The sequence below is a fragment of the Phasianus colchicus genome, chromosome 8, assembly GCF_987193195.1.
Source record: "Phasianus colchicus chromosome 8, bPhaCol1.hap1.1, whole genome shotgun sequence".
Taxonomy (NCBI): domain Eukaryota; kingdom Metazoa; phylum Chordata; class Aves; order Galliformes; family Phasianidae; genus Phasianus; species Phasianus colchicus.
The window spans coordinates 24,297,332-24,312,995 of NC_143443.1; the positions used below are offsets into that span (position 1 = coordinate 24,297,332).

At 41.8% G+C, this 15,664-nt stretch overlaps 1 protein-coding gene across 6 annotated transcripts in view; it reads right to left on the minus strand.

The window, feature by feature from the left end:
- The window catches only part of SH3PXD2A (SH3 and PX domains 2A), a 229,417-nt gene that overhangs the window by 20,347 nt on the left and 193,406 nt on the right, over positions 1-15,664 (minus strand). For 5 of the 6 annotated variants that reach the window (XM_090145459.1, XM_090145458.1, XM_031597531.2 and 2 more), the window contains 2 exons: positions 10,194-10,307; positions 6,526-6,609 (listed from right to left, as the gene is read on the minus strand). In XM_090145459.1, the coding sequence (XP_090001585.1) occupies positions 6,526-6,609; positions 10,194-10,307 (198 nt within the window). The remainder of the gene's footprint in view (positions 1-6,525; positions 6,610-10,193; positions 10,308-15,664) is intronic. The other variant, XM_090145460.1, reaches the window with a different exon arrangement.

Here is a 15,664-nt window from a genome sequence, read left to right on the forward strand (position 1 = left end):
TGCATTCTGGAAATAAAGAGATGAGAGTCTGACTCCCTTTCAGGATCAGCTGAAAATGGCACACAGACATTTCTGTTCTTAGTACGTGGCATTCAGAGATCTGTTAATAGTTCAATCAGACAACTTCCTTTATATTTCTATCTTTCTAGTTTGCAGGTCAATATATCTTCCCCAGCTGAACTGAAGGAGATACCTCTACTGAAAAAATCAGCTACCCTTGTAGATCTAAGCATGGCACTCACGAAGAAGCAACGCCTGTTTGTCAGAGAGATACAATACAAGCCTGTCACATCATACATTATTCATCTGCAACCCACTTAGCTTGGAAGGCAAGGATTATTACGTGCCATTCTCTCCTCCTGGACACTGACACATTTAAAATGCACACAACAAGAATTTTTGCCCTGTTTGGACTACCAGACCCACACCACCCACCTGGAGCATTCCCAGAGTCTCTGGCAGCCCAGTGCTGAGTCCATTTGCTACTACAAAACCTGACATCCTCCTCAGCCTTTCTCCTCCTTCCTTTTCTTCTACCCTGAGGCAGGCTTCTATTTTGCTTTGTTTTCTTTCTTAAGTCTCCTCAGGAAAATAGAGGCTTGGAAGCAACATTTAAATAAGCTGAGAGCTGAGGCCTTTCCTATACTGAAATGACAGGCTGGTGATGGTGCAGCTTCTCTTAGCTTTGAGATCGGAGTCCTATTTGAGATTGCTGGAAGCAATGTGAAAGGAACTCGCATCAAACAATCCAAAACCAAGCCAGGACAATTTAAGACAAATTAAGAGTGCCCGTGCATCTTTTTCTACCTATTTTCAGATGCAGTTTAATAAAGTGCAACTTTTTGCATTAAAAGTACTTATAACATTGCTTTTAAATCACGTTGTGATTTGGGAGGACTTCATGCCACTTATTCTCGTACAACGGCAAACCAAAACAACAGTGCTTCACAGTGTTCTTTGGTCTAGAACTAGAGCCTGTCATTAAAGATCCAGCAGTCGCATTCACTCCATCACCCTCCCTTTAATCAGCAAACACCCAAACATGTTCCTTTTTGTTTCATCTACTGCATTTTTGTCTATAGGAGAAAATGGAATTTGAAAAATTTTAGACATTGGATATGGCATTTTCCATACCAGGCACCCCATTAAGACAGAGCAAAAACATCAGGACAGATAAGATGAAGCCACATCAGTTCCTGAAGAAACTATCTAATTATCAGAAAGAGCAAGGCACTAAACTTGACAGCCTAAAAGGTTTCTTCCAATCCCATCTGTCAAACCCAGACTTCAGATTTTACATGTGTGCTCACACACACACACACACACACAGTAGAGTTATGAGGTGTCTTGAGAAAGGGACTTGGTCCCTCCTCTGACTGTCTGGATTTATACTTACTCAGGTCAAGGAAAGCAGACCTATGGTTTTACTGCTAGAGCTGTAACATAGAACTTCAGTAGCAGTTTCCAAATCTTCCTTATTCAATCTTCCCAATTCCCTTGGCACTGGTTATTTCAGATTCTTTCTAGTCTATCACCAAGGTAACAGCTCCTTTCCCCAACATCTTCAAAATCTTCTATCACTGCTGCTCCCCTCAGCTACACCTTGGGCCGCTCCATCTCTTTTGCACAGCCACCTCCTCTCTTTTGCTCCCTTCCCAGCACACTGCTCTTGTCCAGAATCACTCTGGTTCTTCAACCACTTTCTATCAGGTGTGGCACCCATATGAACTGCCCCACCTTGAGTTTTTAAGCCTTAGGGCTATCGTCTTGCTTTAATATCCTACCATACGTAACTGTTCCATTCCCTTTGCATTTCCCACTCCTCCAAATCCTTTCATCTTTCTGCGCTCAGCTCCATGCCTTTCCCATGATGCCTCATCAACCTGAATAGGCTCCCTCCTCCATGGTATCAAATAACCCGAAAACTCTCAAATCCTTACTAAAATAAGCTTCACCTACCCCAGCTTCCTGCCTTGCTAAACAAGCTTAGTTTTAGCCCTTCTCGAAAAGCTTTTAAAAATACCAAATAAGTATCACTTTCCACTGTGAAAAACCTTTTGGTCGTAATAAGATGCATGCCAAATTGCCACTTGCCTAGGCTCCTTTGATGCATGAGCTCTCATTCTCTTTGTTTAGGCTGTGAAGTATTTGGGACTGGAACCTTGCATTTATGGCAGTGAAAATACCACGCACATTTCCAGCCCTGCATAATCAGTCTCAACTCTCCCAGGCAAATGGCCAACGCTCAGACATTTCTGTTTCCAAGTTCTGAACGCCCTGCGCTGCACACCCCTCCTTCACCTAGATTTCAGAAGTTTGCTCTCTTCTCTCTCCATAAACAAGCGTGCAAGCTATCCACAGTGCTTCAGGAGCCAAGTAAGGGAACAATTTCCTTTGCTCAGCTGGTGCCTGGACATGCCCCCAACTTTCTGTGACCCCAGGCTGGTTGGAAACGTTAGGGGGAGGATAGAGGGGAGCTGAGCTAGAAATTAGCCAATTAACGATTTCTCAGCAAAATGCAACAGCCCCAACCCTACATCTTCCAAACCACAGAAGAATTTTCTTTCAAAATACTTTCCCCTCAGTCAGCAGTCTGCTCGCCCTCCCCCCTTTGTCAGACCTGCTTCTGGAAAAAGTCTCCCTGCTCCAGAGAGAGACGCGGCGACTCAACACCGGCTGTGCTTTCCTTGTCTAAATATTCTGCAGAGAAAAGAACTAGCCACAGCTATCAAATGTGACCATCTGCAGACAGGAGCTCTTCAGCTTTTGTCTCTCTCCCATTCCTTCCTGTCCCCTCTTTTTTTTCCTTTTTCTTTAAATAGCAGAAACATCATGCCAACACACACACAAAAAGAATAATGACATTTCTTCTAAACAGTTCTGTATTACACATGCTTGATATTCAACCAGCAAGAGGTAATAAACATTTACTACTTTCCTTGGAGTACAAGGGTGGGAGGAGGTAGGAGAAAAAGGAAGAAACAAAACTACATCTAGTGCTCTGTGCCAATTTGATTTAGCACTTGAAAGTGACAGTCGGGCTGCCGCAGCTGGCAAATAGACTGCAGAAAGATGCACTTGGGCAAGAAGATGGCTTCAAGCCTCAAGAGCAATTTGGTGGCTTCCGAGCTGCCTCCCCTCTCACTCTCCCAGCAAGTTAGGCAAGCACTAGTAAGACATATAGTTTTCAAGCTAGAACTTTAACTCTTTCATTCAATAGCTTATTTCTTGTGCTAGCAACTACTCTTACATAATAGGTTCATTTGGCAGAAATACAGTCTGTGTGTTGCTACGCTGTTGGCACAAATAAATGTAAAGTACTCCCCTGCATTGTACCAGCTCCAATGAGAGTGCTGGACACAAACCCAGAGAAGCAGTAACTTACAGCAAATATCTGGCATATAAAACAGCATGTAAACCCCCATTTTTCCCAATCAAACTCTAATAGCACAAATGACTTCTTGTGAAATAAGCTCATAAACAATCCCAAGCCCTCTTCTAGGCAAATTTCCAAGTAAACGCATCTGTAGAAACAGCACTTCACCTGGTTCACAAGAGAATGTGAACTCTGCACCTTGTGGGTCCAACAAGGGTCAGAATGAGGAAAACTACAAGTGTTTAAGCTTCTCCTCACAATCAGCATTTGTATTAGGCTGGGTCTCAAAACTACAGGCCAACATTTAGAAAATATACCATATTTAGAAATATTCAACTTAAAAAAAAAAAAAAAAAAAGCTCTGCAACTACACAAGAAACATAAACCAACATAATCTCTTAGATCTGGGCACACCACAGACGGTTTTAAAGAGAAAACTTCAGCAACAAATGTCATCTGTTTCTCTTTGTAAAAACAGACTACAGCTGTTCTCTTTGCAGATTTTTTTCCAGCTTTATAAAAGGAGCACTACTACGATATTCAATAATTTGTCTTTCATCTTTCTTCTTTGCAGACCCAGCAACATTACTCTCAGATATCTGAGACTTGGGTTTGCTCAGCCTCTTTAAAGGTCTTTGGAAAAAGACAAAGTAAGCCTCAAGTTGCCTCCAAAGTCCTGGCCTTCAGACCCATCTTTAGTTAGGGCTTAAGCGGTTTGATCTCAAAACTAGTCAGTAAAAAAGTTTCTATTTATGCTTGAGTACCACTAATGAAGGGAAGCATCCTTTTCAGCTTGCCTTGAACTCCAGTGAACTCTCAGAGCTAACCACTCAAAAAGCTGGGACCATCTCAAGCAGAATATCGCTGGGTGGGAAGAATTTCAGCCAAAATGTTTAATTGAATTTATTTCCAAGAAAGAGGCCAAGTGGGGGAGGGGAAGCTGTTTTCCCTGCATTAAGCAGTTTTGGCAGGCTCATATTTGAGCAGCCTCATGTTCTTCTGTGCTTTGGAGCATGGGCTCGAAGGCTAGCAGCAGCATACGCACAGTTCAAGTATTCTGTCATTTCTGTGCAAACCCACCCAAATTTGGCCTTGTTAGAAGCCTTTTGGGCTGGAGTGGGAGGGAAAGAAGCAAAAAACAAGTCTCTACTGACCTCGCATAAACCGTGATCTGTTAGAGAGCAGCGGGCAGGACACCCAAAAAGACTCATACTTCCACAACTGCAGTTTGGAAGGGTGGTTGCCTGTACAGGCTGCAGCTATACCAGATGCATACTACCTCCAACGTGTCCCTAAGTGCTCAGATCACTTTACTTCCCATCAACCTGCTCCTGTAAGAACGTCCTAATCTCCCATCTCAAATAACACTGTACACCTTAGTTTTAGCAAATGTGGCTGGTTATAGCTGAAATGCATCGGAGGGAACTCATACAAGCAGATCATCCTTGGAAGATTTTCAGTGCTTGAGATGCTGCCATGATCTAGCTTGAGATAAGGCACATTGTCCAAGACAGTTTGAAACCCAGCACTGTTTGGGCCTAAAAGGGAAGAAATTTTTACAGAGCAAGACAAAAGCTGGGATAGAAGAGACTGTGTGGTGAGGAAGGCTGCCAGGGAAGACAGCATGACACCAGCCAGAGGGTAGGGCTGGAAAAGATGTATGCACAGACGATGAGTAGAAGAGGGAAAAAAGGGGAATGCAACTCAGATCCTTGAATACTACCAGCACACTAGGCTACAGGACTGGTCCTGCAGCCTTAACATTTTTAGAGTTTTATTTCTGATACAGTATGAATAGGAAAGAAAACACACACACACACACACACACACACACACACACACACACACACACATATATATATATAAACTGGTAAACAGAGTGCTTAGAATCAATTCCCCAAAGTTGTCCTGGTTAAAGTATCAGGAACCATCTGGCAGAGTTTGATATGAAAAAATAAGTAGCTCCCAAATTCTTTGGGTACAGAAGCTGTTTCTCCCCCTTAAATGTCAGCATATGTGCTTACTGTTGTTTGTTTTTTGACACCTTCAGTGTGTATCTGGTGCCTAAGGCAGGATCTTGCCTTAGGAATTAATGCAGGGTGAAGCTATCCTAGGGAAAGACAACAACTCTTGTTATTGTGGTTCCCTGAAAGATACTTTGAAGCACAGGTTAAAAAAAAAAAGTTACTGAAGTTACTTGTTGCTTGGAATCTTCATGGGTCTGCACACAGTACAACCACCAAAACCAGGAGAAGGTAAGTTTGAAACATCAGAAGTACACTTTCTCTTTACTGGCATTTTGGTAACCTTCTTTTTGCTTATGGTTCCGTTCTCTCAGAAAGGTTAAATAAAACTCACACAGTGGTACAAGTGGCAGGTTCCCTCCCCCCCTTTATAAAGTGCAGTGAATACCTGGATGATCCTGCAAGAAAGTGCAGAACAAAACAGAAAGCAGTACTTTTACTCCAAGAAAGACGAGTTGCATGCTCTAGTAAAGTGCTTGGTTTGGAAGATTCCTCAGCAGATTCCAAATACAACTTTAAAACATGAAGTGAGGTTGATCCCCCCCCCACCCCATGCTCCCACCAGACCAAAGCTAAAAAGATGCTGCTAGTGGAGACATTTCAAAGAACTAGGACTGACATCCAGAAGCTCCCAGAACTTCTCTAGAAGTCTTCCTCCAGTACTAAGTCCTGCTTACAGGGGAGAGAGGAGACTGTACCAAGCACTTCCCCAGCATGCATCTCTGATCTCTTTGGTCATCTCTGATCTCTCTGGAATGCTTCTTTTTTGGCTCTTAATAGCCCTGAACGTATCCCTTGTATTTGCAGAGGTAGGAAAGACCGAGTACAGATGCACCTGAAGTTAAAACAATAGATGTGAACTTTGCCAGTCTGCACAAGCAGTCACACTACAGAATTACCCATAATTATTTGCCTCCAGTTTTTCAAGTGCTTAGCCCTGGCTCCAAGACACCCTCGATCTGTCATATATGACATACACATCAGAACTCTGAAGCTTCAGCCTCTCTCTGGCAGTGTACCGAGGGAGAGAGACCCCAGGGAGCACTCAAGTGCACAGAAGCTGAGGCAGCAGCACGGTTTTTGGTGTGCCCTTAGGGCTGTTGCCATAGGAAGCTATTCATTCACCTCGACTCTGCTGCCTGTTGACTATCCCGCCCAGCGTCCATCGCCGGTCCAGGCGCCTCAGGTGAGCCTTGCGTCGCTTAGAAACTAGTTTGGAACATGGATGGAAACATAAAAGGAAAAAAAAAAAAATGGTGGGAGGGTGAGAAATAAAAACAAAACATGGCATTTACAAGCACCAGTCTTGTTAAACAAACAGGTTAGGTGGGAGGCAGAAACCGGTTTAGTTGATATAGCACAGTGAAACAAGTTAGACTCTTGAGCCTGAGAAATATAAATCACCTAGAGCTGTCAAAAATTGCTACTGTTGCTACTGGCTTTAAGAAAAATATGAAAAAACACACATTCACCCAAAAGAAAACTGCACAACAGAGGAAAACTTGCCCATGGTGACTGCAGCGGCAGGTCAGATCAATATCACACTGCTGTTGCATCTCCTAGTTAGGCTGAAGGATCTTTGAAGAATTCAGTCCATTCCATGCAACAGTCAAAACCAGAGCTCTAATCCTCTCTAAGCAAATTATCATGTTAAAAAAAAAAATCCAAGTAGAAAAACAAAGAATATGGCTTTTCATACACGAGCACACTTAACAGCACTCAGGAACTGAACTCAACTGGAGACTGACGTCTTCTTGATTGCAACAGCAACATATGACTCATAAGTACTGCCACAGATAATGTTCATGATTCAAACCTCAACTTCAACATATTGATTAAAAATATAAGAAAATAAAAACTTATTTTGATAACTAACCTGTTTTTGAGTAGGCTCAAGAAGCTAACAAGCTAGGAATGTGAATTAGTTTCACACTCAAACAATAATTTATGCTTCAAATATAAACAAAGATGAAGGATTCATGGAAATGACACTGTGAGAGCAGCTGTGCACAGAGGACACCACTTGTTTTCCAGATTGCATACATGGAACTGAACTTCAGCTCCTCTGTCTACTTGTGAAGATGTGAACACAGAACATTTGGATCGGCACAAAACCTGGACACTTTCCTTCTTCCATGCTTCCAATGGAAGGCCTTCCTTTCTATTGGAAGCACGCTTGGTGCTATCAGATTGATGCAAAAGCTGTTCATCAACTAATTCCTTTATGTTGACTCTGAAGTCATCTTGGGAATATACTCTCAGACTCAGGAGAGCAGACACCATGGGATTCCAGAACTGTGTTCCGTAGACAACCAGAACAGCAGAGTTATTTGATCAGGGGAAGGACTGGCTGTTCAAGTAAGAAAATATTAATTAACTTACCCAAACAAGCAGCTGATGCCCCTGCCCTCTCCCCCCCAGTATCCCATAGTTAGCTACCAGAAGGGTTATTTATCAAAAATCCTTATTTATCCAATCCTTTCAGGGGATTATTTCAGAATGCTTATTTAACAGCTTCTGTGGCTGCAAATGTTTCTCTATGTTGCTTTCCAAATGTTTTCCAAACTTTGTAAAAGGCTGTTGCTCTAAACACAGGCTCAGTAGCAGCTGACTGTCTGCCCTCGTCCTACAAAAAGATGTTGTGCAGGCTCAAATACAAGGAGGAAACACTTCTGCCATATACAGTCTGCACACACAGAATGGGGCACTTAATGCAACCCAGTCAGTTTTATTGGAACCCCCTTCACCTGCTTACTGAGAGTTGGCCAGTTGTCTGTGAAAGTATCTTTTGTTTTACAAGCTCACAGAATCATAGAATTGCTCAGGTTGGAAAAGACATTAAAGATCATCAAGTCCAACTGCAACCTAACCATATTACCCTAACTCTAAGAACCCTCTGCTAAATCATGTCCCTGAGCACCACATCCAAATGGTTTTACAACACATTCAGGGATGGTGACTCAACCACCTCCCTAGGGAGCCTATTCCAGGGCTTAACAAACTTTCTGTAAAGAAGCTTTTCCTGATATCCAACCTAAACTTAACCTGGCACAACTTGAAGCCATTTCCCCTTGTCCTTCAAGAATTGGTCTTTCCTTATCATAGAATTGTACAATAAGGAAAGACTAACTCTTGAAGAAGGCCTTTCCTTTCTACTAATAAATATTAGGAGGACATTTCACTACGTGGCAAGGAGAAAGCTCTAGTAAAGAAAAAAAAAACAAAACAAAAGGAGGAAAAAAAGAACAAAAGAAGCCGTGGTTAATAACATAGAACAAAGTTACTAAAAAGCAAGGAAAAGCTGGGCACATCAAAGCAGCTGTGGAGGTAATGCAATTAGATTTGTCACTGGGATGGAACTGAACATGGGAAGAACGGTCTCAGGTTTCAGTGTATCTGGATTTGCAGTAAGACAGGGAATGTGACTGCTGACCATAGCTGAGGAGAGCAATGGAGCAGATTAAAGAGGGCCGAGAAGAAGAAGATAAGAAAGATTTGATGGATTTTCCATTACCAAGACTGACTGCCATGCAGCAACAACCCTGTGCAGAGTGTGCGCAAAGGGCAACATGAAAGGAAGAGATCTTAAAATGAAAGCAGTTAAAGCAATAAGGCTGTCAAGCACACGCCATATTTAAGAGTCAGGAAAAGGGAGGCAGAGACAGATCAAGAGACAAGACATTCTTCAACTCTTTCAGAGAACAGCAGTAAGTTGTTTGTTCTTTACCAGCAGGAACTTCACTAACTGCTTTTGCATCTGCTAAAACGTTGTGTTATAGCAGATTGGTTCTCTGTCTACCAGTAGGTCTCTAAATCCTAAGTGACCTAAGATACGGATAGCTTTGAGCACAGAAAAGAGTCAATAAGTCATAAATGTCACTCCTGATATCCAGCACAAAACAACGTTCTGGCTGTTAGCTATCTAAATGAGCAGAATCATCCCAGCACATCTCAAACCTATCTGTATGACAGAAAGGTCCATTTGTTTTCCACATATATTGTAGAATAAGCATCATGTCAAAAACACCTACAAATTTAGCTAGAGATTCATTAGAATGGAGCAAATAATAATAAGTGTCCTTTGTACACAGTTACTACATGAAAAGTCCATTAAGATGTGGTTAGTCTTTCATAATGGAAAAGGGGAACACGTGAGGCTTTATTATTCCATTTCTGGAACCTGAATAAGCATCTTTAGCCAAAAAACAGTGCTGCTGAATACATATACACGACAAATGGTATCTCATTTTTAGCAGAATAAGACCTCCGCACACTCACAGACCACAGTAAGCAGCAGTTAAGCTAGTTTCAAGGATTTACTTAAAAAGTTAATGAGAAGTCACCATTGAAGTTGAACCTCTTTTTAATCGCCTGTGGCTTCAAAAAGCAGCATCTTCCAATTAACAGCTCTCGTTTGTATAATTTCTGCAGATAAGCCATGCAAGTTCTCTCCTTCAGCAGCCAACACAATCCAAGATCTCTACTAGAGCATACTGCTTGGACTTGCAGAAAAGTTGTTTTCATATTGTTTAAGAGTACTAAAATGAACACCATTTCTGCTTTAGAACTTCTGTTGCAGTGACAGTCCGAGTCACAAAGGGATTACAGGCATGTACTTTTCCCCAGTTTCTTCTGCAACAATTTATGTATGATACAAAAATATCAGAAAAGTTCTGCAGTGGTTTAGCAGCCACAAATGGTGGTAAGAGCTTTCATAGTTGTCTCCTACAGGTGGAAAAGCATAAAGCAAAGCAAGTACCAGTTTCCCCTTGATATCAAAAAGCTTTCCATACCTTCCCCAGTTTTGGATGTGTTGATGTCAGAATCATCTCTGGTTCCATTTTGGGATTCCAAGTATGTAGCAGGGACCCAGCCCTGTTCCTCTGCAGTGCTCACAAACCACCATCCTACAAAAAGAAGCAAAAGAAGTTGCTCAGTCAACAGTAAGAGCAAGAATAGTGAGATGCTACTGAGAAACAGGTATAGAGTCAGAACATTTAGAGTAGGTTTAAATCACTCTGAATCCTCCTAGAAGGCTGTTTCTATCAGATACTCTCACAGTGCCAGATGAGTGCACAAGCAAGTCACAAAAATAAAGAAATAAGTTATTAAGGAACAGTTTCTTTTAAGAAATCTGAAATCTATCCATAATGACTCTGATTTGAGTTATTCAGTTCAGTCTCTCAAAGTTTTTGCAATGTGTACATCTACAGAATTGAAACACTTCCTCTGCACTGGGGAAATGAAGGAGATAGCACAAATCCTTATATGGTGCATCACCAAAAGAAAAAGAAAATAAAAAAAGAGTTGGAAAGAGTAACAGAAGGGCACAAATTTCAGATTAGGCTACAAGCGCTTCTAGCACGCTTGTCACTGTGGCTGTTATTCAACAATCATGACCAGAATTCAACACCCCAGGAAGTACTGCTTAGAAATAAGAGGAGAAAACAACAACTGAAACATGACTTCAGGCTGTAAGCACAAGCTATTTGCCTTCCCATCTGAACCTCCATGTTTCCATCACCGTTTATAAAAAAACATCAATGACAGTGAACTCCATCGAGACAACCTTTAGGTCACAGCTATGGATGGTTCACCTACAATCTTATTCATTCAACTTCTAGTTAAGTGCATCCCTGTTGTAACTGTCCTTGCCTCTTTTCTTCCTTGGCTGCATTCAGTTATAAACTCTTGTGTTAAGTTCAGTGTAAAGCTGCTCACCCAACAAACCGTGGCTCCCAGTTCCAAGTAGAGCTACGTTTTGCTCCCGTCAGGTAATGACAGTGTTAAGATACAGGTCAGTGGAAATGTTTTACCTTCTATAATATCTCCCCCAAAACGCAAGCTGATTTGTCAGAATAGCACAAGCCATTGTTCAACACCAGTTTCAGAGCCTTCCCAAAGGGTGATTAGAAAGCAGTTATTTCTGCACAAGCGCTTCAAAACGGTTTACATACTTTAATAGCCATCATAAAACCAAGAAATTTCACAGGAACCTGAACCTGCCTGTAATGAGCTAAGACAGAGACAAGCTAGGCTGGTTTGTAAATAGATGGGGCACAAACTTAATAAATTTATGGCAAATCACAGACTCACGTGGTGGTCAAACAGCCCTTCTGCAACCCTTCTCCCACATTCATATCAAAATTTGTTAGGGAAGATGCTACTAGAAGACAGGAGTTAGAATTCCTCATTTTCCTTCCTGGAGCCTGCTGCAGGAGACATGTGGCCCAAGGAGCAAACCCCCTCGCTTGTCACAGCACAGCTGCTAGGTTGCTCTATTTATTTACCCTCCAAGCTCAGACACGGCTTTCCATTTTCTGGCCCAGCAGAGGGTTGGAAACTTTGCTTCACGAAGCTCATGGTTGGAAAGTTTAAATTTAGTTATTCCTCCTCAGCAGGAGGTGGATTCTCCTGCCACGAAGGCCACAGCAGCAAGCACTCAGAATCTGCCAGAGAGTTTCAAAAGTGCATCTTCATGGTTGTTCCTCATTTACCAATAATGTATTGACATGGCTAACACACACAGTTTAGTACATACTTGTAATTAAGCACAAAAAGAAGAAAAGTCCAAATGGATACTCACAAGAAAAATGTGGAGTTTTAGAGTGGACAGGCAGGAATTGCTAAGGTAGCTCATACTTTAAAAGGTAAGAAATTGAATTATGATGGCACATCTAAGCCATATCTTTACAAAAAGGAAATAACAACATAGAGTAAAACTTAGAGGCTCCTAGAAGAAAGTGGCTGAAGGGCAGGTAAGTGCCACAATGCAGCTTTGTGCGTGACACCCACAATTTGCAGAAAGCAAATCTGCCCAGCTGTTAATGCCGTAGCTTGCTCTGCACTACCAATCCATCAAAAATATGATGGCAGCTGCTATTTGGCCCCACCAGGACCATCTATTTATTTATTTCGCTCAGTTCCTGGTCTACAGGCAAGTTAACCAGATTGGCCTTTGTTTGCAGAAAGTTAGGACTAAAATAAGCCAACTACTGCTTGTGCCTCCCCTGCCATCTTTCCAAAGCCATCACAGTATTGCAGAAACATTATTAGAAAATTTACTTTTGAAACAGAACAAAACACTGCATTTATTTTGAGTTTTCTCTCTATGCTGGAATTTAGCTCGACTTCACAATTCATTATTAAAACCATTCTACAGCAACATCTGCATGGAATTATGTAAAGTTATCTGTGAGCGCTGCCAAGCCAGTCTGAGGTTCGCTCTTGCACTCACACCATCTGTAAAAATTAGGCAGTGACTTGTAGCTCGAGTTAACCCTTACAGATACTTTGACTCTCAGACATCAAAATACAGCTCTAAAGCCAATGTGGCATGGATGTCTAGATGGAGATCATCACCCGGCCCTCAGCCCTGGTAAGAATTCAAAGGGAGTTTCAGTCCCAGAGGGGGCACATAGAGAACTGTAGACATGGCACCAAGCTCAGCTTAAGTTTTGCTGCATTACTCAAAATTGTGCCTTAATATTAATCCAGGAATATGAATTTCTAAGCATGCACCATTCTCTCCACATGAGCTGACTTTTTGGTTGGCATATGTCAGCACCCTTCACTGCAATAGCCAAGGTATCTCAGTGCTCACAAGGCCCATCTAGTTTCTGATAGCTCAGATTTTGGTATGGATTTACATCAGCTATTAAGGGATGAAACAGTTCCACTTGTACTACAATGATGACTGTGAAACAGATTAGCGACATTTAAGGATAAGTGACCCCAAAAAAGGATTCTAAAAATCACAATTCTGATTTTAATTATATTCCTAGTACTCTCATCAAAAGGCTTTAAAAATGTAGAATTAAGGAAGCAAGGGTTATTGTCAACCAACCCTACCAGAAACCACTAGAAAACAGTTATAAGACTATATTTTGTGAAAGTTTTGCTTATGTTGACCCTCACCCGTCTTTGCTTCTATACAGACCATTTCTCCACACAGACAGGAAAATTTAGGGCTTGAACAAAAGTAGCTTATGAGGTGCCACAAAAAAATCTTAAAAAAAGAAAAGAAAAAAAACCAACATGATCTTGCTAAATATTGGCCTCTAGTTCTCCCCTCAGCCACTAAGTTCTCTGTAGATTTTTACTGTCAACTTTAGATTAACCAAAAGTAAACAAGGGTAGCAACACTGTAAAAAGGGAATAGAAATCTCTCCTGCATGAGTGGACAACACATTCTTCTAAACAAACACTTAAGTAACACTCCACCTCTCAAGAGTCTTGGAAAAACCATACTCAAGCTGCAGCTTGGTACATCTGACATGTGCTCCTTGCACTTCAGAGAGCTGCTACCTTTTAAGTCCTTTTGCCTTAGATCAAGAAATCTCAAAAGACAGTTCCAACAACTTGAGTTGCCCTGCAAAGCAGTACTAGATGCTATCAGGCTTCTTCAAATATGGCACATAGACGTTTTCACGCCAACAGCTGACTGCTTTCATTCAGAGATGCTATCTGCTTTTTTAAAGAACAGCTCGAGTGTGAGTATTGCTGTACAGATGCAGGCACTTGCTTTTTCCTCCCCTTTGGAGCTCTTACTTCCCACACAGTGCATGTATATTTGATACACATAGAGAAGTCAGTTATAATTGCTTTGGACAGACCTCCAAAGAACATGCAGAAGAAGAAAGACATCAGAAGTAGCATTTTGCATGAGGGATTTTCTGCAGTAAGTGTATTCCCACGCCCACTTCCTAAAATTTCACTGCAGTGTCCATATACTGTTAGATATTACCATTGTACATGCTGGCTCTTCCCTCTGCACGGGGCTGCCTATCCACACACATTTGGCAACAGTTCCTGGTTGACAGCACTGAAATCACATGAAATAAGGCCAGTGCCTGATTTCAGAGCATTTTACGTGCTTGTGATTCACAAAGAAGCACCTTTCTGTTATATATGGGCATACATGCAAGAGGTCTTCCTCACATGGCCCTTACTGTTGTTTAGGGTATAGAGGTCCATATGTGAGTCACTGCACAGCAGACTGAGGCTGTCATCTCTGGGTGAATTATTAAAGTCAGTGAAATATTAAAGGCAGCTTTCATCTTCAAACACAGGGTTTCTCAGCCTGTGTGCACCACAGATTTCACTGCAGCTACCATTCAGCCATAAGCAAGGTTTACCTCCCTTTAAAGATGGAAGCAGGGCTCAAACAAAGGATGTGCTAAAGGAAGAAATATCTTGTACTTGTACCAGACATCCTACTGGAACATAATGAAGATTCACAGCACAGATTCACAGCCTTTTATGTGCCATACCAAACCAGACTGGGCCACATGTTAGGATTTTAGCTCAACTGCGTGTCATGATCCTTCCAACTGGTTCAAGTCCTAGACCCGCATCCTAGCAGCACAGCATCTATGCATTTCCAGGGGCAAATTCACTTCCAAGTGGAAGCCTCATTTTGCAAAAGTAGTCAAGCGTACAAGGGTTCCAATCTAACTTGCAACTACTGTGGTTGACCTCTAGGTACATACAACTTCAGGAGTAAACAAAAACCAAATCCACTGTAGCCTATATTATTGCTCTTCTCCAAGAGTTTTTCAAATTTGCTGAGGAAATACTCCAAGAACCGCACATTGCTCTGGCTGGGCAGCAGAGTTGCTAGATTTCTCATGTGAGAGAAAAGAGAAAGGTATCTTGCCTGCAGTTCCTCTTCTCGTAGTCCAGCATAGGAGAAAACCTGTCAGCTGCCAGGGGAATTGCAATTTTTATATGAGCCATGAAACAGGTTTTCTATCAGACCACCAAAAGCTGAATGGAGAACTAACAAACACAGAAACTCTAGTACTACTGTTTGGTTTTTTGTTTGTTTGTTTTTTGAAGGAATGTGAGCATCCTCCCTTTCAAAGTCAATACTTAAGTTTGGAGAGTCAAAGACAGTCAAGAGTCAGCCCATCTAATACTGAAGAAAGTGGTTGCACACTCCAGAGCCTTACTTCAGCGTTTTACAAGAAACCCTACACCAACGTAACAGCAGCGTCAGCTTAAGAGCATCACTTAAGAGCCCTGTGAACCCAAAGCAAATACAGAACGCACAGGAGACACTCTTCTCTCCTCCACCTTTTTAAAAGGAATCTGAATGCTAAGCTGTGTTTTCAAGGTAAAGGCTACAGCAGTTTTGGCTTAATTTGGTGATGGAAACAATGTCTGAGAAGAGGGCTTCCTGAGGAGAGGGAAGAGATGAGAAGTAGGAGGTGGGGACCTCTGGATGGCTGGTCTCTGCTGATATCATTTTTTTGGCTATTAA